Here is a 26820-nt window from a genome sequence, read left to right on the forward strand (position 1 = left end):
GACGGATCGCGAGGACACTGCTGGATCCACAGTGGTCAGTATCTTTCTTTCTCTCTGCACCCCGAATTCTCACTTCATTTCCATCCTTCTTTCCAATCTGTCCTATTGCTATTTCCTTTATTACAATAATTTCCTTTTCTTATAACAATTGTCTTTTCATAATAAACCAACTGATCAATTACGGTACTTGACCTCGTTCGCATCTAATTTCACTGTTGGGATCACGAACCAAACGGGGTCCGACACTGGGGTTTTCTTCAACAGGACCTTGACAGACATTATGTGGAGAACTAAGGCCAGAGAAAAACAGGGAATTGGTATTTGCAGATTTGTGTCTCACTGCAGAAAAATAAGTCTAGACTAACACAGGTTTTAGAGTTCTCTTGCAGATATCCTGCACCTCGGTAGGAGCAATCCCAGGCACAGCTACAAGCTGGGCAAAGAAGACATTCCGAGTGACCCTGCAGAGGAGGACTTGGGGGGGGTGGTCAATAAGAAACTTAACATGAGTAAGCTTCAGTGTGCGCTCGCAGCCCAGAAAGCAAATCATATCCTGGGCTGCATCAAAAGGAGCATGACCAGCAGGTCGAAGGAGGCGATCCTGCCCCTCTACTCTGCACTCGTGAGACCTCACCTGGAGTATTGTGTGCAGTTCTGGTGTCCTCAACATAAAAAGGACATGGAGCTGTTGGAACAAGTCCAGAGGAGGGCCACGAGGATGATCAAGGGACTGGAGCACCTCCTGTATGAAGACAGGCTGAGAAAGTTGGGGCTGTTCAGCCTGGAGAAGAGAAGGCTGCGTGGAGACCTCATAGCAGCCTGCCAGTATCTGAAGGGGGCCTACAAGGATGCTAGAGAGGGAGTCTTCATTAGGGACTGTAATGATAGGACAAGGGATAATGGGTTAAAACTTAAACAGGGGAAGTTTAGATTGGATATAAGGAAGAAGTTCTTTACTGTAAGGGTGGTGAGGCACTGGAGTGGGTTGCCCAGGGAAGTTGTGAATGCTCCATCCCTGGCAGTATTTAAGGCCAGGCTGGATGGAGTCTTGTGCAGCATGGTTTAATGTGTGATGCCCTGCCCATGCCAGGGGGGTTGGAACTAGATGATCTTAAAGGTCCTTTCCAACCCTAACTATTCTATGATTTCAGCAAAAAGACTGACTGCCAGCAACTTACAGATTCCTTTTACAAACTTGGCACAGTCTTTCATGTTATTAAAAGAAAGAAGCATTACACAACAGAAAAGCCACTCCTTCCCCCCTCCCCCCTCCCCCCCGCCAAAAGAAGACTGATATGAAATACACAGTGACATTTTTGGGTCAACACAATCTCATAGCATCTGTGTCATTCTGATGCAAGGAAAATAGTCAATCACTACTGAGCTACCAGGAAGGCATGCTTTTCCAGAACAGCCAACTATAACGAGTTCAGTTACAATAAAATATCACAAAATATAAGAGCATTTTGTTCTAACCATCTTTTTCAATAGTAGATGCTATCATATTGGAAATGACAAATCCCACTTTCTGCATAATCATGTCATACATGATTTTAAATGTCTGAAGGTCTACAGTGCTCTTTTCCCTTTGCTACCAGCATACCACCTCTGAATTAAAAAAGTAACTCATATTTCAGACATAATATGCAAAAAAGAGGAAACTATATCCCTGTAATCATAAAGCTGATTACAGTGACTATTAGACTGAACGCGGAACATTACAAGTCATGATATCACAAGCTTTTTAAGTCAGTTGGCAGCATAATACCAAATGCCACTGAGAAATCAGATTTCAAGTGTTAGCATCCCTGAAATGCATATGAAATTTTCTCATGGATTGAAAGTTTCTTTTAAAGGTAAAGTTTACAGCACAGTGCATTGCAGCACAGACTTGGAGCTGTCAGTCAGGTCTCCTATGTTTTTCACACAGTGACTCTCAAAAAATCTATTGCAGATAAAAGTTCATGTAAACTGCCTTCTTTCCAAATCTGTGCTTCCCTGTTGGGAACATATTCAGCAGACTTGGCTTACTGTACAGGATGTATATACTGGTCTTAATTGTGCCTAACTATCGTCTTGGCCAGGGGAAGGCATTTTCAGATGGGAAATGTGTACAAACATCTGTTACATTTCCCTATGTCTGACTTTAACTGCGCCTTCATGGAGGAAGGCATAAAAAAATCAAAGTACTAATTTCTGCAGCAAAACAACCCTGTACTCACTTCAGTCAATCCAGCACAGTATGTCAGTTAAGAATGGTACTTTGAGAATATTGCAATGGATTTATTTCATTTCCTATAATAGCAGCGTACAAAAGGCTTGAATGCGTTTTAACAATTTATGTCTACAAAGTAAGTCACCACGGAAGCCTGCGAAGACAAGTTTCCCAGCACACACTGACCAATGCTATAATGAAACCAATCCACCTATTTATTTTCTTACAGAATGATTAGTTTTGAAAAACTGCTTTGAATCATGAACAATTAACCTTTGGAAGTATTTAGAAGTAAATTCTTACAGACAATACTTGCCTTCATTTTATATTTAAGATTCTGAATGAATAACAGAAGTGGAACTACCCGGAGTCATTTCTGCAAACACAGATGATTTTTTTTTTTTTAAATGAATGGCAAACAAAAGAACAGATTTGATAGGGGAAAATCAAGTAGGAAGAACAACTTTACAAAAACTGGCTCATCTTTTAAGAACTGGGCATAACACTAGCTGTGGTGTTCCAAGCCACCTTAAATCCTTTTCTGTTACTGGATCCAACTAGTGGTAACTGCTAGATCCCTCCTCATTGTATTTAGGTAGTAAAAAGTGAGATGGGTACTTGTGTCTTAAATGGAAAGAGAAGACACAGAGAACATGGAAGCTAGATTTTTAATTTTATGAGTTGGTCATAGACAGGTTAAGATATCTTCAAGACTTCAAGTTCGCTTTATTCTTGTTTTAGACATAAGGCCAGAAAAAAAATATTCCAAACAGTGATTTTCAGAGCAATTCGAAGTCAAAAAGAACCTAATAAATGTGAGCTTATTTCATTAAAAACAGGCTTTTGTGTATTTTTCAAAATATTTAAAATTGATCTCCAGTATTTTTGCACAGACAAGATCTAACACATTAGAGAAGAGAAAAAAAATACTAAAAAGCTTGTCTATCTAAACCTACTTTCCTAAAAATAAAACAAAACTCTGTACACATAAAACACTTGAAGAATAAGGAACCATTTTGCATAGAGGTATATATGGCATCAAACTTCTTTTCAGATAACTGAAGTAGGTCCTATCTTAAGCACTCTGTTCAACATCCAACTGAGTCCAATCACCACAGCCAAAAAGCTTTTTACAGACAAAAGCTATCTCTAGGGAGTAAGGAAGGAATTCTCAGACTTACTAATTCACTAAAACTCAGCATCACACTGAGGCTAGTTGGGAAAATGATTCATTCTGCATCTAGAAGACCATTCACAGATGCAGGAAGACCTGCTTTTCTTTACCTCTAGTCACCTTTTATTTCTCAACTGTATGTCATCTTTCTTGCTTTTGACCAACTATGTGGTTATACAGTTTAAAAAAGCCTGACAGTAGTGGTGTTTTTTGTGTTTTGTTGGGATTTTTTGTGATTTTTTTTTTTTAACTTCTCAAATCACTCTTTGGAATTCTCAGCTATGTTCAGGTTCTGATTTAATATAATTCTAAGGTCTTTCTCTAGGATGGAAGACAAGTAAAACACTTGGTAATTCCAATTTTTCTCTTTCTTGTTCTCAAGTGTTGACATGATTTGTTCTCAAAGAGTTTGAAACATGCTTGTAAGTAGTACCACTGTCAGTGAAGATGAAGACAGCTGATGCATACCTGCACAGCTGCTGGTAACCTTCATTTTATATTTAAGATACTGTATTTGCATTTTGCCAGCCACTTTCTTCCCTGGGTTACATGGGTCGCAGTTTACATGTCTTAAGATGGTTGGAGATCTTTCCCACAGCATTCTCCTGGAGAAACTGGCTGCTCATGCACAGGTGTGCTCTTCACTGGGTTAAAAAATGGCCAAATCCCAAGAGTGGTGGTGAATGTAGTTAAATCCAGTTGCAAGCTGGTCACATGAGCCATTCCCCAGAGCTTAGTACTAGGGCCAGCTCTGTTTAGTATCTTTATTAATGATCTGGAATAACGATTGAGTCATCAGTAAGTTTGCAGATGACACCAAGTTGGGCAGAAGTGCTGATCTGCTGGAGCATAGGAAGGCTCTACTGAGCCATATGGACAGGCTAGATGGCTGGATTGATGGGATGTGGCCAAATGTATGAGGTTTAACAAGGCAAAGTGCAAGGTTCTGCACTTGGGCCACAACAACCCCATGCAACACTCCAGGCTTGGGAAGAGTGGCTGGAAAGCTGCCTGGCAAAAAAAGGACCTAGGGGTGCTGAACATGAGCCAGCTTGTGCCCAGGTGGCCAAGAAAGCCAACAGCAGCCTGGCCTGTATCAGCAAAAGTGTGGCCAGTGGGACCAGGACAGTGAGCATTCCCCTGTACTGAGCCCTGGTGACACTGCACCTCAAGTACTGTGTTCAGTTCTGGGCCCTCACTACAAGACAGACACTGAGGTGCTGGAGTGGGTCTGAAGAAGGACAACAAAGCTGGTGAAGGGTCTTGAGCACATCTGATGAAGAACGGCTGAGGGAACTGCGGTTCTTTAGTCTGGAGAACATAAGGCTCAAGGGAAACCTTACTGCTCTCTACAACTACCTGTAAATAGGATGGAGAGAGGTTGCTGGTCTCTTCTCCCAAGTAACAAGTGATAGGACAAAAAGGAATGGCCTCAAGTTGAGCCAGGGGAGGTTTAGGTTGGATATTAAGAAAAATTCTTCACCAGAAGGGTTGTCAAGCATTGGAACAGGCTACTCAGGGAAGCGGTAGAGTCACCATCCCTGGAGGTATTTAAAAAGACATGCAGATGTGGTGCTTAGTGACACTAGTTTAGTTATGGCTCAGCAGTTCTACATTAACAGTTGGGCCTGATGATCTTGAAAATCTTTTCCAAACTAAATGATTCTATGATTTCCACAGGTTTAAACACTGATAACTGAAAATCTTTGTACACAAAGTAACACAGACCACATCCATCACCATTACCATCACCCTGTATCTCCACTTAAAAGGCCTTTTGATACAGAAGGGAGGAAAACTTTGCAACTCTTTGACTGAGAGAAGAAACTTGAGATATACTCAAGAATAGAACAAAATACACAGGCAGATGAAAAGTGATTGCAGTAGTAAAACATGTTAGTCCTCCACTCATGAAGCACTGGAAGTATAGTACTACTAATAGGAAACCCTTAACCCTTGCTAAGAGAGAGCACCACAATCAGGCCAGAATAAATCAGCATCTAAGGTAAGTCATCTACTTACTGCATTTCAAGTAGGCAATTCAGGCAATGTAAACAGAAATTATGCACTTCTTTCCACTAGATCATAATCTAAAACACAACCAAAATAACTCTATACCACTTCAGGCAACACGGGAAGAATTAAAACCTCTCATCATTTCTATTTAAAATCCAGTATTCAAATAAAAATTTCTAAATTACAAAAGGTTTTTTAATGTAAGGCCTCACAACATATCCACGACATTTTCCAAAACTAGACTACCAGGAAGCAAGCATGAATTTGCTTAACACAGTAGCATCTATAAGTGTTCTGAATGTATTCACTGCTAGCACTTCCCAATACAGCACTAAAATAAGGATTTTACAGACGGGTAAAGATGGAACTGTGAAGAAGTCTGCACCACTACTTTTCACAGCATATTCTAGGCAATTCTCTCAGCCTTAAAATAAAATGGAGCTGTCTCCAGATTACCACTTCTCCAGTTGTCAGTCAAACACTGTAGTTAACCAGTTTAAGAGAATCAGATGCACAGATATAATTAAAAATATATATATTATACAGAATTTAAGTTCATGAATTATGTAGTTATAATCAGCAGTTTATTAAGACAGTTAATCATCAGCCATCTATTTCCTACTTTTCTTCTACCTACCCTTTTCCACCATACAAATAAATCAGCAAATGAAAGGAGAAGAAAAGGGTTTAACTTAGCTGGGTGAAGCCTAACAATGAACATAAGCTTAAACTCTTGGAACTCTTGATGCTTTTTTGGTGACCATGCTAAAATAAAAGCATACTTTAATTAAAAAACACACCCCATCTTTTTACTTCTGAAATTTAAGTAGCTCATTTTGTATTACATAGAACTATCTCTTTATTTAGAATTTTCCATTAGTTTACCAAAAAGTCTAAGTAATTTCAACTTCAATGATTTTCACAGTAATGCATGTGAACTATTCTTTCTCTGCTAAACGGAAATTGAGCCATGTAGACCAGCCATGTGATAAATACTTCAGCAACAAGCACTAGATAATGGATATGGCATTTGTGTTTTTAAAATATTTTATCATAATCCTTATACTCCATATATCCAGTCATTGCAAAGTATTTATATACCTAAGCCACTCAAAGCCAACAAATATGAAGCTAATATGGAGACATTTAACTTATTATTCTACAAAACATATTACTCTTAGGAAATATTAATGTTTTCTTGTTTCTGCACTTTAATGATAAAGAGAGCTTCGTTTCACTTGTTTACTGTAAAGATGTGTAAAACAGTGTGGTAGCACACAGCCACAATTCTGGGCAACAGGACAATGGTCCCATACTGTGGCCACTGCAGATGGATTTTTTTCACGTCACACCCTACCAACTTCTTACTGGGACATAAGGGCTTGCTCATGGGAATCAAATGACAAAACTGGGCTATGAACCAAGGGCAGGATAAGAAGTCTTTCACTAGATCACCACCTAATGCTCTATGACATTTTTCTTAACTCACCTGCCAGAAGAAACAGCATGATGGTTTTGACACCCAGGAAGCCTTGCTGCCCACAAAGGAGGCCTTGCTGCACGCAGCACATGTGGTTGCTGGACTGCAGTACCTGCCTTGGTCCTCATGGCAGCATAATTGTGACAGCCTGCTAAGCCACCAGCACATCTTTTGTGCGAAGTCAGAAAACATGTCTTCACCCACATGAGGCATAAATGCTATTTATGCATCATTTGTACTTTCATGTGATCTTTTCCTCCTACAGTTTCACCCAGAAGGAAGAAGGGAGCAGTTATTTTATTTTTCTCATCAAAAATGTGTTAAGAAATCATAGGCAATAATAATGCCATCATTCTACGAAGTTTCTTGAAGGTGTATTTATTTATTGGAAAATAAAACTAAGTTTCCAAACATACTGAATATAATTTGATACATTTTGACGTTTCTGTAACTCTGAACAACTACCTCTTCTCCCTTCAGGAACACATGCATTCCATTTTTCATAATCTCTCTGAAATGTATTGTCCAGGGTTCAGCTGTAGCAGTCATTTTGCTCATTCTCAGTAGCTGATGTAGTGCTGTGGTTTCAACTTTACCCCAAGAACAATGCTGATGACACACCAATGTTTTCAGTTGTTGCTAAGTAGTATTTACTCCCATTAAGGACTTTTTCAGTCTCATGCTCTGCCAGTAAGGAGGGGCATAGGAAGCTGGGAGGAAGCAGAGACAGGACACCTGCCCCAAAGTAGCCAAAGGGGTATTCCATACCACAGCACATCATGGCCAGTATATAAACTAGGGGAAATTACTTGGAAGGCCCAGATCACTGCTTGGGTCTGGCTGGGTATTGGTTGGCAGGTGGTGAGCAATTGTATTGTGCATCACTTGTGTTTATTGTTTTCTTTTCCTTTTCCCTTCTTAGTTTTATATTCTCTCCCCTTGTTATTTCCCTTATCATCATTGTTATTGGTGGCAGCAGCAGTGATCTGTGTTATACCTTAGTTGCTGGCCCGGGGGGGTGGGGGGAGGGTCAGCAGGGGTGGAAGGGTAAGAGGGAATTGGGGGTGGGAAAGCAGGGAGTGAGCGAGCAGCTGTGTGGTTCTGAGTTACCTCCTGGGCTTAAACCATGACACGTATGATCTCAGGAAAAGGAATACAAATCTTAGTAATACAGCCAACTGGAAAACACACATAGCTGTTTATCGAAAGTATTTCTAGAGATGTATCCACAGTACATGCCCTTTTTTGTGTGTTCTAAGTTTCACACATTCTAGTACTCTGTAACAAGCAGGTGTGACAAAAGCAAGACAAGGAGGTAAGATAGAGTTCACTGATGGATTTAGGAGGAGAGGCTGCACATACACAGAATAAAGTAAAATCACACACAGTACTTGAAGGTGCAGAACCCCTGAAGACAAGCAGTCCTCCAGAGAGACCTGAGCTCTCTCCTGCTCAACCATGAAACACAAAACATGGAAAAAAACAAAAAAAGTTCTCCACATCCCTGCGCAGTATTCTACGCTGTTCTTATATGCAATCTTGGTGTAAATCCAATTGGAAATCATGGGGAATCCCTAATCAGAAATACATCTCCTTTCTGCAGAAATCCATGCAAATAAATTGCAATCTTGTAAGTCTCTTAAAATATTAAAACTGCCTTGTATTCGAAAATACTTCAGGGTTGTGGCTCTCAACCTGCAACCCAGCAAAAACATTTGCATAATCAGTTTATCAAAGCATATGTTTGAAGAAAATTTCCATTAAAGTTCTGAATATTATGTAATTACTGCTTACAAGAGGATGATATAAATATGCCTACCATGTGCCCTTTGAATTTTTTATTTTGGATACTAAGGTCTACTCTAAGAGACAAAAAATAAGCATTCTAGTACCATAAGCTGACTAAAGATACTGCGAACGCACATAAAAACTTGGGGTGAGAAAGTGGTTAAGCCATTTAATGTTCTAGTTCATCCACTAAGACAGTAATTCAAATCTTTTGCTTCCAAAATGCAGTTTTCAGGTATGATATTAGGGAGAGGAAGAGTCTAGAGAAGTATCCATATAAAGAACACTATTCAGCTGTACCTACAAACATACCTTCTTTTTGTAGAACAATTCTGATTGCTTGACTATTTCAGACCTATGCTAATGGAGTAGCATAGGCCTAGATATATCTTTCTAATGAAAGAAAAGAAAAAAAGATTGAAATAAGGCACCCTGAATTTTCAAAGGGGCCTTTCTTCTAATCTATCTGCTTGGATAATGCATCCAGAGTGGCATTTTGTAATGACAGCAACTTTCCAACAAATCAATAGTTATTTAATTCCCAACAAGCTCTCGAGTCCATTAAACCTGATTACATTCACCCATTACAGTTGGGTGCAGTTATTTTTCCTACACCGGCACTTAATCTATAACAGGAACTTATGAGAACTTTCAAAAGCAATTTCAACATCAATCAGCATGGAGTGAAAGGCACGATTTGCTTGTAATTATTTATTGGACAGGATGGCACAGGGTCTGACTGAGATCCAGCATTCGACCTTCACCCCCAAATTCTAATGGATATGAAGGCCTGCTTGATGTGTTCAAGTGTGCTGCTGTGTCTCACTGCATAAAAAAGCAGCACCAGCTTTCATATCCCAGAAGACGCTTTTTTGATATTTGATAATGGCCACTGTGCAATGCTATATTTCTATTTTAGACATCTGTGTCTAATATTAAGCCTAAAGTGAAGTCTTCAATTACTGAAGGGACCTATATGGGAAAAAACCCTGTATTCGTGCTGTGATTGCCCCTCTACGCCAGCTAACTGTTGTAGTAAGGGAGTATAATGAAAATTTTCCTCTCCTTCACCCTTAATCTGACTGATCACTAGCATGACACAGAAATGCTGTAATACGGGTGCACATGTCTCATCCCTGTTCATGCACAATATGTAACTACTGCCATTTATAGGGTACACCATTTTTTAAGTTTTGTCAATGTTTGGAAATGGTACTTGAATTCTTTCTTAATGTCTTCTAACATTGTAAATAACATAATACTTTTTGCTTAATTAGCATCTACACGATCTATTCAAAACCTGAAGTCTAGCAGCAGGTAATTCAGTAGCACCACTTACTGATAAAAATAAAATCAAAACCGGACAACAGAACATCAACTAAATCTAGTAATTGCCAGTTAACTTCTAAAATACAGAACTCTTGCCCTGAAGCAAGGTCTTACACTTTCAGGGATCAAAAGAATTCATATGATGTGCATAAATATTCTGTGAAGGTGATAAATTTCTATACATGCAAAAACACAAACCCTTTTTTATTCAGTGTGAGGTGTAACATATGAATTAATGCATATTTAACACTATTCATATTTGCTATGCTAAAACACTTAACCTAAACACAAAATGGTAAGTTACTTTGTCTTATGACCTGCCGTGGGAATGCTGACTCCCTCAGAAACCTAGAATGGATAGCAAATCCTCTGCCCTGTGGTCAACCTCATGAAGCAAAGGCATGAATGTTAAACAGCAGACAAATCAATACAAGCAAATATAGCTCAACTACACCATTTATTCAGCCATGAGAGATGTCAATACACAGATTAGGGTGATCCATCTTTTTGATTTCCTACTGTCTTCTCACTGACTACATGAGAGCTTTTGCCTGTATTAAAAGTGTTTGCTTTCTCAACCATAAAAATTCCAATTATTACTCTAAGTGCACTAGAGTTAAGTTGCTTGTTGGAAGCGGCCTTGCATTACCTGAACAAGTCCAGCGAAGTATGGTGCTGCCGGCAGAATCATTGGCACTCCATATGGATGTAGCAAAACTCCTTGAGACGACAACATGGTTTAAGTGATAGTATTACTCCCACTAAAGCTAAACACATCAATTGAAAGTTAGGGGAAAATCTATATACCAACTTCTTCCAAACTCAGAGCTAGAACCAAATAACTTCTGTCAGGGGCAAAGCCCACATCAGCTGTAAAAAAAAGAAAAAAATTGACGTCAGCAACTCTTAATGTTAAAATTTTCTTCAGAGACAACAGATAGAGACAACAGCTGCAAACCTAACTGTACCAAAAAAGGAAGCTGCTATTTTGGGACCAGCTTAAGTAACATGACTAATCAACTACCCTTTATCACTTCAGATTTTTAAATATTATATACATACAGATTAAACTCTGTACAGATCTACAGATTAGAATTAATTTTCCTATTATTCTAGCATAAACATGACAACAGTTAATATTAGAAGCCAGTTACAAATAATCAGGCTTATCATGATTGCATAAATAAATGTTTCATGGTATCTAAAAGCTGTTAAAAACAATTAATGTGAGAGTTTAAACTTAAAGTCTGTTACATTGGATACATATACCTTTTTATTTATTAATTTTCTTTCTTACTTTGAATATCTGAGCTAACTAATGTAGGCTAACTACTTCTATTAGTGTAAATTATATTTTAATGGCTTTTCTAACCTTTCACATCATCTATGTTGTTACATTTATCATAACTTTTTAAAAAAAGAATGAATTTGACCTTTAGAGTATTTCATATCTGTTCTCCAATTAAACTTACACTCTTAGTAAAAGAGACGAAAGAATGATATTGAGGCTATTTCCCCCTAAACAAAACAGATTAGCTTTTTAATGTACTACTTGCAAGACATTCTCCTCTACAGCTGATCATTTTTACTTTACACAAAACAAACTTAGTCAAACACCTGTTTCATGTGCAACGGATCTTCTATTGCAGATATGAGTAATGACAAGAATCACAATTGAGCAAAACTTCTTAAATTTAATAAAAAATTAGTTAGGTGCTTAAAACTCCATGTTACAAGTCAAAAAAAAAAAAAATCCTCTCCTACAGCTTTTGAATAACCAAGGTGCTTCATATAACTAATCTCAAGCACTTGATTTTGTTGCATAATTACTTTTCTGGATAACTAATTGCAGACAAGATTTGATGTGCCCTCAGCGAGTCTGAAGACAACACCAAGCTGTGTGGTTCAGCTGATAAGCTGCAGGGAAGGGATGCCATCCAGAGGGACCTTGACATGCTTGTGAGGTGGGCTGATGCCAATCTTATGAAGTTCAAAGCCAAGTGCAAGGTTCTACACCTGGATTGGGGCAATCCCATGCACAGCTACAGGCTGGGCAAAGAAGACATTCCGAGCAACCCTGCAGAGGAGGACTTGGGGGTGCTGGTCAATAAGAAACTTAACATGAGTAAGCTTCAGGGTGCACTCACAGCCCAGAAAGCCAATCATATCCTGGGCTGCATCAAAAGGAGCGTGACCAACAGGTTGAAGGAGGTGATCCTGCCCCTCTACTCTTGTGAGACCACACTTGGCGACTGTGTAGACTTCTGGTGTCCGCAACATAAAAAGGTCATGGAACTGTTGGAACAAGTCCAGAGGAGGGCCACAAGGATGATCAGGGGACTGGAGCACCTCCTGTATGAAGACAGTCTGAGAAAGTTGGGGCTGTTCAGCCTGGAGAAGAGAAGGCTGTGGAGACCTCATAGCAGCCTGCCAGTATCTGAAGGGGGGCTATAGGGATGCTGGGTAGGGACTGTTCATTAGGGACTGTAGTAATAAGATAAGGGGTAATAGGTTTAAACTTAAACAGGGGGACTTTAGGTTAGATATAAGGAAAAAGTTCTTTACTGTAAGGGTGGTGAGGTACTGGAATGGGTTGCCCAGGGAAGTTGTGAATGCTCCATCCCTGGCAGTATTTAAGGCCAGGTTGGATGGAGTCTTGTGCAGCATGGTTTAATGTGTGATGCCCTGCTCATGGTAGTGGGGTTGGAATTAGATGATCTTAAGGTCCTTTCCAATCCTAACTATTCTGATTCTATGACCTGATACTCAATTATTTAATGTCGCATTTTGACTATCTTGAAAGGTTTTCAGTAATTGATTCTCATGTATAAAAGCAGCCATGTTGCACGATTCAGAAGTCTACCTTAGCAGCTGCATGCTGGCCCTCGTTACTACCAGCCTTACACCATTTCTAACTTTAGATGTTGAATTGTGACCCTCTGTGATGATCTTCTGAGAGACTGCCAAAAACGACAGCAGCTGTCACATGATAAAGTGATGGTTACCCAGACCCATCTCCTGTTACAGAACTGATTCACTTCTGTTGGTGATAATGCTGTTCACACTGCTTATCTGACCATGCTGACTTACTAATAATCACATTTCTTGCTCTTATTAAGGAACAGAACCCTGCAGTTGAATTAAGCACATAGTAGGCTGACAAATCATGGGTTTTCCCAAAAGATTTTAATAAATTCCAATGCAAGTTATTACTTTCATATAGAAATAGATAAACAAAAGGTATGCATGAGAAAGTGACATGCCATTATAATTAATTTAAAAAGTATTATTTTGTTTTGGAAAAAAGTTAATTTTAATTGTTAACTGTTTGGTCTAAAAGAGCTGCATTTCAAGAAAGATTTCTTTCAGCTAGGAATGGAGATTATAAAACGGATTCTGCAAGCTTTGTTCTAATGAGTCTAGTAAGACAACTATCACAATAAGGACTGTCAAATTGCTCTATAAAACAGCCATTTTTTTGTTTCAGCATGTATGTATTTGATAAAATGTTAGAAAACCTAAGGAACAAATTAATTTTTGTGCAGGGAAGCACAGGCTCAAGGAAAGCTCTTCTGTGATACGTTCTGGGAGAGGTTTTGTTTAACGTTTTCATTAATTATTTTGGCACAAGGCAACATGCTGATGAATTTTCCTTATGAAATAAAACTGGAAGGTACTGTCAAAACTGACAAGGATAAGAATATTCTATAGAAAGAATTGCTCAACTTTAAGGACTGTGTTAACAGCAATAGGTAAAATTCAGTAATACAAAACATAAGTTCTAATGTTTCTAATAACTTTCTTCTTTCTGCTTCTAATAACAGAAACTTCAGCTCTAAACTCAGAAGAAAAGCAGGAATTCACTGCATCTGTTTAAGGAAATTGAGCTCCTAATGTGATACAAATAGAAAAAGGCAAATTATCAGGTTTATTTCTCAATTAATTTCTTAACTTCTTAGAGATACTTCCAGTAGCATACAGTTGTCTTCATCACACTAAAAAAAAAAAAGGGGCAAAAAAATCACAGGTCAAATTCAACTACAAGAGCTGTAAAGAAAGTAATTTTTGTGTTGTTCAGGGGAATGCAGCTGCTACGTTGTAACAGGAACCTAAGAAAATTTGATTTGTTTATCCTAGCAAAACAATCTGTGAAAAGGGAAGAAAACAGTAGGAGGAAGAGACTGTTTAACCTAGACAATCCTGGCACACTAAAAATTAAGGAAAAACTAGTTAAGAACAGATTTAGACTAAATTTTTTCTCCAAGTTATTTCTTTTTAAGTACTTTGGTGTTGGCTAAGTGAGGGTCTAGAACAGTCTCTCAAGTTAAATAAAGGCTAGCTTATAAAAAAATATTTTGTTATGCCAGTAGTAGTGATAGGGTGAACTCAGCAAGTTACAGGAAGACCCTTCCAGTCTTTGCAAGCAGTATAAACATTGAAGAATAATGAAAATACCAAATCTCTAAAAATCATCTACATTTACTACATTGCAGATTGTAATATATAAAAGTAAACTTTGAAAGTAAACTGTAGTTACCTGTTTTAATGAAAAGATGCTTTGCTCGCCTCACTATAACAACATGCTTCTAAATGTATAGGTGTATGGCACTCCAAATCCAAGCTCTGACTTTCTGGTTGGGCTCTTTGATGATGTCCCATGTGTGCACCAGCTACCTAAGTTCGCACAAACCTCTGTGAATCAAAACCACAGAAGTACAATACAGCTTTACTTGCATCTCCACCCCATGCCAAATTCTGAACTTACGCCAATGCAACTACATCAGCTTCACCAGTTTATACCAATATATTTGCTCTCCCTCCCAGCCACACAAAAAAGAAATTGGTCTTAAGTTTTACACTTCACCATTAGTTAGCATTAATAGTCAGTCCTGCTCTGCAAGAATGTACTAAATACAAGAAATTTGACCATGAAGAGTACTGAGGACTCAGAGAATAAGCCAAAAGAGTATTAAATATGCTAATCATTCTGTTTCACGTTAGCAGGACCTCTAGCATGATTTAGGTTAAGCAGGGGCCTACGTGGTTTTGCTAGGACAAAGCCAGAATGGTCAGTACCATGCACATCAATCGGCTGTCTGAAGCCACTGATGGTGACAGTCCTTACTTCCTGCCTACTCCAGGATTCTTACTCCCTGCAAAAAGTTGAGTGTGTAGGTGGGTGGAAAAGGGGAGCTCATCTATTTTAAACAACTCTACAGCTTTCACTTGCATTACATTCTAGAAAATTATAATGCTGTTAGAAAAAATGACATGCTAAGGCATTTTCAGTATGCTAATAGAGGACATGTTTCTTTCGGCTACCTGTTTCCAAACCCTGGGTTTTTTTGGTCTGTTGTTTTGCTTGGGGGTTTATGTGTTTTAATTAAAAAAATTTAAGGATTTTCTGAAACTGAAAACTGATTCTAAAAACAGAAAACAGGAGAAAATAACATGAAAATAGATGAATGCTAATTTTATATATAAAATATATATAAACATAAAATATACAATCTTACTTGTTTCATTTCTGCAGAATTTTGCTGAAAGGCAGGCATTACTTATGAAAAGCAGGTTTTGAAGGTGAACAGCATAGGTTAAAGCAAGCTAAGATAGCAATAGACGGTCACAAAATACGGAATTATTTCAGTCCCAGCAGTCTAACACCATCATCTCATGTTTCAGCACAGAACTGAAGCTACTGACAGTAGTGCTAGTGATTTTACTAAGGACTTGCTAAAAAGTAATTTGAAATGGGAAGAAACTGGAGACAGCTGTACCGTACAGATGTATATAGGAAGCCAGCCAGAAAGACGCCTGAAAACTGGGCTACACGTTCAGGTTGAAAGAGACAATTAAAAATTATGTAAGACAAATCAAGGTTTTGACCTCAACTACATACAATGCCTAAATGGCATATTTGAGAATGATCAAAATATTCCCCCAGGCAAAAGCAGATGCCTAGTTTTCTATGGACACGCTGCCTGGAGAAGGCAGATCCCTGCAATGCAGTCATCAGCAATCAGTGATGTATGCTCTAACTGGATCCTGGCGAAAGTAATCTATTTGGAGCATCCTTCTGCCAAATAATTACTTCTTCCTAATGCGTAAAACTAGTTCAAAACACCACAAACAACAGTTCCTCCAAGAGCTATACAATACCAACAAACTTCAAATAATTTCTACTTCCTTCCTGGCCCAACTTTCTCATCTCCCCCATCATAAATAATTCAGGGACCACTTTGGCACCCTCTTCATGGTTTATGCTATATCATATTTGATCCCTTCAAGCTCTTTTTCAAGTCTCCCATTTTCTGGCCACCTTTCCTATTCTCCAAATGTTCTCCATTTTCTCTTTCAGATTTCTCAGTGGTTTTCTGTAAAGGAAAATCCAGAACTGAGAGGATAAAGCAGTTTCCAAGCCTCCTGGTAGTTTCCACCATTCACAATTACTTCACATTGTTGTCCCTAAAGAGGTATTACCAGATCAGTACCACACATGCTCCAAAGGAGAAGGAGCTGTCATTGATTATCACTGCCTGAGGCGTTAAATGAAATACCAGTACGCAGAGAAAGCTGTCCTACATGTCTTCCCCCACCCTCCCTACCGTGACTGCTGCCACTTTTATAACTATTACACTTCCAAAAGAGTATCTTCCAAAGACTATTTCCACCTTTCAGCAAAACAATTTGGGACCAAAGGCTTTTCAAGGTCACCTGAAGCGCTATCCAGACTTGACCCCTGTCCTCAGCTGCTGAATCTATTTCACTCTTGTAAGTAAAGCTTTAAGTACATGTAGGAGCTGTTTATGCCAAGCATCAATTTCCCAGCCAACCTCTGTTCTACTTAACAGCAGAACCAAAATACAACATGGATATCTTAATGACTTTAAAAGTAGAAAATATCACATATCATATATCATATATATATATCAGTATGGTGGATGTTGTAAGAGTTTGTACACTTTATTAAGTGTCTCAGTTTATTCTAGCATATAGCAAGATTAGAAACTGCTTACAACTGGGAGAAGCCATCTTTTTCAAGCTTGTGAAACTCTTGTGGGATACTACACATTTGGTATTAACATATTTTTCTTCTGAACTTAAAATTTCTGTCTGAAAATTACATTAGCTCTTAGGAGCCAATTAAAAACTAACTGCAGTTCAAGATGAAGCTAGCTGATTGTTTCAACCAGAAACTTAACAGTGATTCAGTTCCACTAAAGTTTGACTTTCTAGCCTTTTTCTTTCAAATACCTAATGGTGGCAAATTTAGACATTTCAAAGGTAAAGATAAGTAATTACAATGCTGCTGACTAGAAAAGCTTCAGAATCACCTCACACAAAAAACACAGGGAGCATATTTGGGAAAAAATTTGTAGGCCTAGAAAAATCCAGGCTTTCACATTATAGGCCAGTTGGTCTTACATTACTTGAAGTGCAGTATCTTGACAAATGTTGTTCTCCAAATACATGGCCATTCCTCTTTCTTTGGTTTGACTAACCAAAGTTGATTAGTTGTCACTACTGTGCACTGATTCACCCACTGCTGTAGTATCTCACTGGCTAAAGAATGGCATGTTTACTTCACATTTCCTTTGGAACGCTTGCACAAAGACCACTTCTCCTTTCCTTGCCTGGCCCCACAACACATCCTTTTACTACCTCAGCAACTATACGATACCTGTCAACACCTTCAAGTGCTCACTTCAGCCTATTCCTACCCAAACTACTACTGTGAACAACTGAAAGATTGATAGTTTCTTTACATTGCCTTGAATATAAATATATACCCCTTCACTTCCTAACCACACTCAAAATGACATCAGTGCTTTCTCCCATGATTTCCTGATGCCAGGTAAGACTTACTATAAACATTTAATGAAAGGTTTTTTTTCAGCCCATAAAACCTCCTTTTGCCAGAATACCACATGAAAATTTTGACTGGGGGATGAACTGACTGCCAAGTAGCATGATGACCAATATCCCTGATCCTCTGCAAGTCAACAGTATGTTCATATCCACTTAGACTACATAAATTTCTTTTGAAAAGAACTGTGTCTGGTACAGGGAGATCACTACCTATGACAGTAGTGCCAAAGAACACACACATTCATAAGGTATACACGTACTTAGCTCCACTTTTTCAGGAACGTGTGAAGGCAGAGATTTTTACATTGTCCTCTTCTCCACCCTTAGAAACCTTCCGCTCCTGCTTAGCCTACATTGCTAGAGATACATATCTGTTTCCTGATAGCAGACAGAATGAGTTACTCTTCAGTGAATCACAAAACACATTTACTTACATAGGCAAAAAAAATGTATGCTAGAGAGAGGAAACAGGTTAAAAAAATGGAGTTAAGGAATGCCTCTGTGCCTGGACTTCCCTTTGGCTACCACAGAAATGTAAGGATCTGTCATCATCCATATGTATCATGGCACAAAACCAGGGAACAATCCGTGCACCACCACCCCCTGAAAAAAAAAACAAAACAACAGAAACCCAAACCAAATAAAGAGCTGTAGGTGCCTTTTGACTTATCTGTGTTTTCATATGAATTTGAATGATTCTGAATCACAACCAGATTTCTCTTTTTTTTTTTTGTGCCAGCATTCATCTCAAAATTAAAGCAGGATAAATCTGGGAACCTGAGTTATTTAATGTGCTGGGCACTGAACTAGGAAGAAGGGTAACATTAGTCTATCAAGAAGTCACACAGAAAATCATCTAAAACAGAAAGTGGTGCAGCACACACAGTGATGCAAGCCACTTTTACAGTTCTATTTGTCAAGGGAGTTTCTCTGTACCCTATTGTCCTGGATCACTCTGAAAAGTTAGCTGCAGATCTGGAGGGAAATACTACTGCTTTAACTACCAAGAGTTGATTTTGACATGTGCACATAGCTACTTATTCACAACACCAAAGATGCATTGCAAACATCTTCACTATTTTTGTTATGATCATCATATTGCCTTCCTTTTCTGACAAGAGTTTCATACTGGCTTTTATTAATATTTCCTATTGGCTGGATAGCATACCAAATCTATTGTATTTCCACCACTGGCTTATTTGAGAATAGACTCTTTCCCATTTCCAGGCTACTTCAGGTATCTTTCACAACCCTGCTCTTTAGTTTGTCTGCCATTTCTTAAAAGTTGAGATAAGCCTCCGATCTATGTGAAGTTAAGCAGTTTTGAAAATTCTGTATGAAATGTAGAACGGACACCTTCAAGATCTCATGCTTGACATCACAAAGCTACACAGCCAAACTACTGAAAATGACATACATTTTCCAGTGGCATAAATGATAATCAGTACCACACAGATCTTGATTTTTAAGAATGTCGGACTATACATATGTACTTCACAAAATGTAAATTACTATCATACTTTCATATATGTTAATCTCAGTTCTCATTCATTTAGTCTTCTTTTTCATGTGCTGGATAAAAGATGCCCAAGAAATATGTAATTTTTAATGTATTTTGCCAACAGGTAGGAACAGACTCTAATCTTCCCCTTTGAGTGCATTCATTTGCAAATACAGACCAGCAGCAACAAAGTAATTCTTTTCTTGCAAATCAGTAACAGACTGACTTCTAATCAATATCCACTCTTCATGAATCCCAGTGATACACCCAAGCAGTGCCATTCTAGGTCAGCATCCATTTCACACAAGATTTTTGCTAGTACTTGAGCACACCATCAGCCTCACTCCATATCGTTTATGGTTGTTGCCTTGTTGATGCCAACGTGCATAAAACAGGATCTCAGGAATGTAACAGTGTATTCTAGAACAGACAAGCCTGTCAGTGTTATCTATGAGGATTCGTTTACATGGAGATGATGGATAGCCACGTATTTTTATTGCCAAATCCAGTCAAACGGACTTCTCTGTTGCTGAAGTGAGGATCTTCTGACTACTCTATCACAGGAAGCTATGACTTCTTCTTGACCCCGATTAGCACGCTCATTACTTATCAAAGTACAGTTTTCATTTGCTTCCCTTGGGAAAATCAGAGTATCACTGTGAGGATCTTTCAATACAACTTCACCCCCCTAACACACTTGGGATTTGCTGACAAGTAACAGCTACTCATTCCCCTGAGTAATGTTCATATTAATAGGACTGCATGGTGAATCATGAGATGGTATTAAATCATGCCTCCTGCCTGTATAAATACATCATTCAAGCACCCTACTGTGCCAAGTGCAATGATTTGATTGCAGAAACCAGCATAGGGTAGATATCCTAAGTGAGCAGGGTGCCTTGGAGAAATAACCTCCTCAAACCCCAAAATAATAAAGACCCTACAGGACTGTAAAAGGATAAGAGAGAATTTCTGTTCACAACTGACAAATTCCATATTCTCCAGAGATAAAATATCAAGACTTGAAGGCATTCAATTTAATGTAAGCTCTAAGTCAGCTCTATTCAAAAGATCAGCAATAGTTTTTAAGTTTAGCCAAGAACTAGATGCTAGGAGCGTCTGAGGCAGGCAGGATTTGGCTGCAAGCATTAGAAGGCACAGTAGATATGAAGCTTGCCTCAAAATCTGAATACCACAAAGTTAAGAAAGCTTTTTTCAACTTCTTTGCTACTTTATATCTGAAGTCAGTTCAGTCTCACAGGTATCTCTTAATGCAACTATCTGGAGACACACTTAGTCCCACATTCAGCAATTCAGGCACCACTCCTCAGCTCAGCCTGATGTCTTACAGGTAGCTGTTCTTCAGGCCGACCCAGCTAACAGATTACATGGCAGAGGAGTACCTGCCTTCTCCCCAGAGGGGTCAGATCTCTCCTTCCCATAGCCTGAGGGTTTGTGACTGAGGCCATGACAATGTGACGGGAATTGCTCTCCTACTCTCTACAGTCATCGTGATGCAAACAGCTAATACACAGTAAAATTACTTTGAAAGAAGAAAGTTCCATGGATTAAGCTTCAACAAAAATTCCTGGCAATACAGGAAACAGATCTCGCCTTAAAATCACATCATGTGTTTTCTTTCCTCCCATCCCCCAAGACGTCTTAGACAATATTCTACTTATCCCTTATGTATTCCAGTCCTAAGTAACTATTCTACTAAACAGGTGATTTTCTTCAGCAGCCATGGTGGATACTGCATTAATGGCAAATACATGATTTCTAATATCTCTCACAACAACTTCCTCAGGGCAATGTAAACTTTTGGGGACCCTACTATTGATGCAAATAACAGCATAGGATAGAATTAGCACTTGGGAACGGAAAACCATAACAATTTTGTATCAATGCCAGATGGGAAGAGCCTTTCCTGCCATCTACTTATAGAATCATAGAATGGTTAGGGTTGGAAAGGACCTTAAGACCTTCTAGCTCCAACCCCCTGCCATGGACAGGGATGCCTCACAGCAGACCATTTCGCCCGAGGCTCTGTCTTTTACTTTTGGTTAATTCCATTTTATATTAGAAGGAAATAAAGAAAGTATGGCCTTTTTAATCTCACCTTCATTTAGTTTTAATCAACCTTTGTCAGTGCCCTTGGATGATACCAGCCAAGGACTGGTACAGAGAAAGAAAACAGAAGAGGATTATTTTTATTGAAATCAGTACTTCAGCTGACATTAAGCTTAGTAGTTGGAGATGAGTAAGATTTTATTGCTGCAAGAAATAAGACAAGAAGTAGTCTACTTCTAAGATCTGAGATATGAGTAACTCTCCTGCAATGTAACACAACACAGGAGGACCAGAAACAAAAACTTTAATTCAAACTCTTCGACTAAGAGCCTCTTACCTTTTCTTAATAGTCATTTTTCTCTAACCAGAAGAAATACAACCCATGATACTGTTGAGTTAAAAAAAGCAAAACACCAAAATACACATTACTGAACACCAGGAACAAATGAAAACAAAAAGTTTAATATTTCTCTGCAAGTTTTGACTTGCACTGCTCAACAAACACTAACTGCACTGAAAGCTGATATTCTGTTGTTCCCACATTGCTTCTGCACATCTGCATTATAAGTGCTATTAGTGGACTATCTCACTGGCATTGCAATGTCAGAAAACTGCTACATAGCTGCTTCTACAGAATTGCCAGATTTCAGACTAATTAATGAGTCAACTGGGATTAGTGACTTCTTACAGAGTTTTCAAAGGTTCTTATAATTCCTTTAATTTTTTTCTTAATGATAGGTTTCTTTCACAGCCTGCTTCCTCAGACGCTTGAGTCATCTAGTACTAGTGCATAAGCAATGGAAGTTCACAGTTTTTGTTGTCTACTAATCTATTTGGCCATTTGTGGTACTAGTAATAAAAGCTTATCCCCTATTATTCATTCCTGATTAGCTTTTTAAGATTATACAAACAAAACATTGAACTATTTTCTGCTCTGTAGTCCTAATTCCTCATAACGCTATACAGATAACTAGGGTCTGCCATTTCTATAGATCAGATGCTGCCTGCTGTAACTCAGTCATAAATCTGTGAAAATAACTTTCCCTTAGTGTTTCCAGAAAGCTGGAAGTGGGAACACACCACTTGTATAATTTTAGTGCAAATAAGCACTTAAAACTGTTCTCAAGCAAAATAAAAGAGAACACGATGATGAGAGAAAATGCATATAACCTGTACGATGCATGAAGTTCACAGCAAAGCCAAGGATAACCTAATTAGTGGAAGTCAATAAACTGTGTTGATCTACCATAGCAGAAATTCTGATCCTATTTTTTTTTCTCCCATTAAAATCCATCTCTGCATTACATACCAGGAAAAAGCCTATGAATAATCCATTTCCACACATGCACTTGAAGACAGCTGCATGCTTGGTTCGGCTGTATACAATCACACAGGTTTGTTTATAACGAGCAGTTCCTAAAAGACACACCTTAACAAAGCATTTTGCGATAAACATCAGAGGAAAAAAACCCCACAAACCAACCAAAACCAAAAAACCCCATAAACAAAATCACAATTCCACCACCACCCTGCAGTGAGTTTCTGGAAACATCTTTTTCAAAGTGTTCAAAGTTAAAATAGCATTACCCTCGCATTCCTCCTTTAGTTAGGAAACTTCATTTACAAGCTCCTGTTGGAGTTTCTATTTGTTATATGTTTGTGCAGAGTCGAAACTGCAAGTGTAATCCTCCAAATCTATTGAGGAACATTTATTGACACTAGAAGGAACAGATTTGAAATCCCTGTTTTTCATTCACATCTTCTGCTGCTGATGCACATAGATAGGTGAGAGGGAGATGAAGTACTTCTGACAAATTTCTTGCACAAAAAAAGTGAGGAATTTTCCTTCTATGCAAAAAGCTGAATGCCATTATGGAAAATGGCATTTAAACAATCACCCAGAACATCAGTCCTACATGACAGTTAATAATGTGGACTTTTCTAATTATGCTTACTACACCTTTTTTTTTTTTCTCCTGTGAATTCTGTTAAATATATACAAGGGGTAGATTAGCTCATGTTAAAACTCTATTCAACAACTTTATTCAAAGGAAAACCTGTGTACATAAACCCACCACACTACATTAACAGCATTTCAAAGGATGTACACATGTAAGAAACAGCTAGAGGCAACTGTAGCTCTGTGCTGGTACACAGTGGCTGCTCAGCAGCCATCAAAATACTACAAACTCATGCACTCTAGCATTTTAATAGGTGACTTTCTGCAACGATAAAAGCTACAAAAGGTCTGGTCTCATTTCATTTTTGAGGCAAAACCAATCATATACTGTGTAGTTGGAATTTTTCAGTGATTTACCTTCATTCATTCAGCGTGAATACAGTGGACATCAGTATTAGGTAGACAGAGTTAGAACAGCTGACAGGTACATTAAAATAAAGCAAAGAAATTCAAAACAGGAAATAAAACAAGCACTCTTCCAACAGAAAATCCATCTGTAGAAGAGTCAAGTTCTACAGTGTTGTCTCCCTGCTTGTAGAGCACAATCTCCCTTGGCAGGGAAGTACCAAGGGTTGCTCTGCCCTAAGACCTGCGAGAGTAAAAGCAGTTTGAGCATTGCTCTCCCCAGCTGATGCTCTAGCAACAGTGCAAACTCATTCTCAAAAATAATTCAAGTTAATTAATATTTTTTCCTGTAAGCAGTAAGAGTTCATCGGCAGCTGTTTCAGTAATAAACAGAAGTTAATATGCATTTCTGATTTTTGTATCAGCATTCACAACTCAAGAGCATTATTTCAATATCAAATGTATGGTAAAATCAATTTAGTAGTGCCAAAATCAACTTAACCCATATATTATAAACTAGAAGTACACTATAAAATAAAAACTGCCATAGATCATTGATTATTTTTTAACAGAATAGCATTTATTCAACCAAAATAAAAGATTATTGTGCAAATATTAGACAGCTAATTACATAATGTACCTTTACAAAATTACATAATATTGGTGCAGCTTATTTCCCTGTTTTCTGTTTGAAAAATAGATTGTTTAATAACCCATCAAAGCTATCTGTAAACCAAAGAAACAATAGAGCAGATGTTGACTGTTGTCTTATGCCTCACAGACATAATTAAATACAATGAAACACTCACGCACCCAAATAATAGAGGACAAACAAATAAAAAAATGGTATTCTATAAACATAAACCTCATTTACTGGGCACCTGTCTTGCATTAATCTGTGATATTTAAACCAGTGATGAAAATGGAAAAGAAGGTTTTTATCTGGCATCAGACTACAGAACAAACTACAAACACAAAATTCCTCTCAGCATTAAGCAGCTTTAACTTATAGAGCGCCAATTCGACAATGTTGACTTCCACAGAGGTGGGAGGGAACCGTGTTTTCTATTGTAACAAAGCCAGGACAGGCAGTCATATTTTCCGTAAGCAAAAGCTACATGAACCAATGACTCTGAATGATCCCAATAGACTAAAACTACTGTGCCTGCTGTGTAATACAAAGTCCTAAGGTTCCCATGGAAAGCCAGATTCCCTTTAAATGCGAAACACGTTCCCTGTAATTATTTTCTACACCCACCTCACACCCCAACCTTTGCAAAGGAGTAATGGAAATTAAAGATGAAATTCTCTAAGTACTAAACCAAGTGGTCATTTTCTAGAAGTGTGCAATAACATCGTTTAATACTTCATGACAGAATCTGAGAGCTTTTCTTGAAACCACCCTTCATTTCTATAATCAAATGCAGATACATATTTTCTTAAGTAAAATCAATATCAATCCACTATCTAAAAAGAATCATTATGTAAATTAATACAAAATTATATACCCAATCCAACAGTTACTATTATGAAACAAAGTTTCCAGATAAAAAAACTTTGAAAATTAACGCATTTATTGCAAAAGAACATGGAAGCACATTTCTGCTAATTAATAAAAAAAATCTTGATTTTAAAAGGATAAATGCTTTAATAAGTAGAATTAATGTTTTTTAGATAAAGAGTACAAAATTTCTTTGTTTACTGCAAACATATTTGCCTTTACACTTTATTTCTGAGAAACAGAATAATGTGATCTGCATTTCATTATGTTAAAAAAACCATGATAGCCTCTTTCCATAGACAACACCATAAAGCATAAATACCAAATGGAAAACAAGTGGAAGTACAAAGCCACTGTGAAGCAAATCAGTCAACCCTAAAACAGCTGAGAGAGACCTCATCCAGTAGTTCATTTGTTCTTTATAGAAATTCAAATATTCCTACGTGAATCAGATTAAAAACAAGAAAAAACACCACCCTCAGTACCTGTGAAGGGCTGTAAAGCACTAAATTCCTTCGATTTATGAAGGCAGTACCCACCACATTGAGCAAAACAACTCAGCATGCTGGGACCCTTTTCCCTGAAATTCCTTTATTAACACAACCTGGCTCTGCTAGTGAACAAAAGCAGCAGTGCAGGGTGTATAAATCATTAATACTATGCCATGCAATGGCTGACTTTCCTGTGTGAGCTGGAAAGCCTTCCTGCACAACAGGGATTTTGGGGTTGGAACTGGCTGCTATGAAATGTACTTCATCATTCTCTGTGTTTGACGCTTCCCAATAGCTTTGTACTTTTCCTCTCCTTTTTCTCCCCCAAGCCCAGAAACTGCAATAGAAATTTATTGGATTTTATGTCTGCAAATAAAAGGAAGAGAAAAGAAGGAAAGAAGCAAGCAAGCTTATTTAGAAGTGCAATCCTTTCCCCCTCATTTAAAAACTGGCTGTGTTCAAATAAAATCTACTATTATTAAATAAATTTTGAATTTTTAAAGTGCTTAGTTTACCACTTTAAACTGAAAAAACCCAACTGAAAAAAACCTACTGAAAGGTAGGTTTGTCTTAAAAACAATAACAAAAAAAAAAAAATCAACTACCACTAAAAAGGTGATTTCTCTACAAATGAAGTAATTTTCCAAAGCAACATCTGGGCATGAGGAAATCCTGAAGTTAAGCTCTATCTGTGTATTTACTTTAGATGTACCAAAATCTTTCCACAGAGCAACAGGCAGTTTCATGCGCATGCGCCAAGCATGATTTCCTAACCAGTGCTGGAAAAGATGGTAGCAATGGGAAAGGAAAAATAATCCAAAACTATTGGAATTGCACTCCTGTATTTTTGCAGCAACACACACTGAACTTGGATAGGGAACATCTAGCTAACTCACCTTGCCCCTGAAGTATATACAACACAACAACAAGAATGCTGAATGTTTTTCCAAACTACATAATGAAATAGCAAGTAGTCTTCATGAAACATGCTGTACTAAAATACTCCTTTTGGGACTAGACTTCAAAAAACTGAAGAGTATGACACAGAGGGCAACGCTGAAAAGGCAGCCTGAAACCATAA

The 26820-nt window shown here is 38.1% G+C and overlaps 1 protein-coding gene across 36 annotated transcripts in view; it reads right to left on the bottom strand.

Moving 5' to 3' along the window:
* The window catches only part of RBFOX1 (RNA binding fox-1 homolog 1), a 1284179-nt gene that overhangs the window by 237387 nt on the left and 1019972 nt on the right, over positions 1-26820 (bottom strand). For 6 of the 36 annotated variants that reach the window (XM_061473758.1, XM_061473775.1, XM_061473764.1 and 3 more), the window contains 2 exons: positions 14540-14694; positions 10652-10872 (listed from right to left, as the gene is read on the bottom strand). The exons of 28 other annotated variants lie outside the window; for them this stretch is intronic. In XM_061473758.1, the coding sequence (XP_061329742.1) occupies positions 10652-10738 (87 nt within the window). In that variant the 5' untranslated portion in view covers positions 10739-10872; positions 14540-14694. Of the gene's footprint in view, positions 1-6894; positions 7121-10651; positions 10873-14539; positions 14695-21779; positions 21803-26820 lie in introns of those variants that run through there. 2 more of the 36 variants (XM_061473760.1, XM_061473753.1) reach the window with 2 other exon arrangements.

Source organism: Pezoporus flaviventris, unplaced genomic scaffold, assembly GCF_033815535.1.
Source record: "Pezoporus flaviventris isolate CSIRO_AGI_PZ_B2104156 unplaced genomic scaffold, CSIRO_AGI_Pfla_v1 ptg000078l, whole genome shotgun sequence".
Taxonomy (NCBI): Eukaryota; Metazoa; Chordata; class Aves; order Psittaciformes; family Psittacidae; genus Pezoporus; species Pezoporus flaviventris.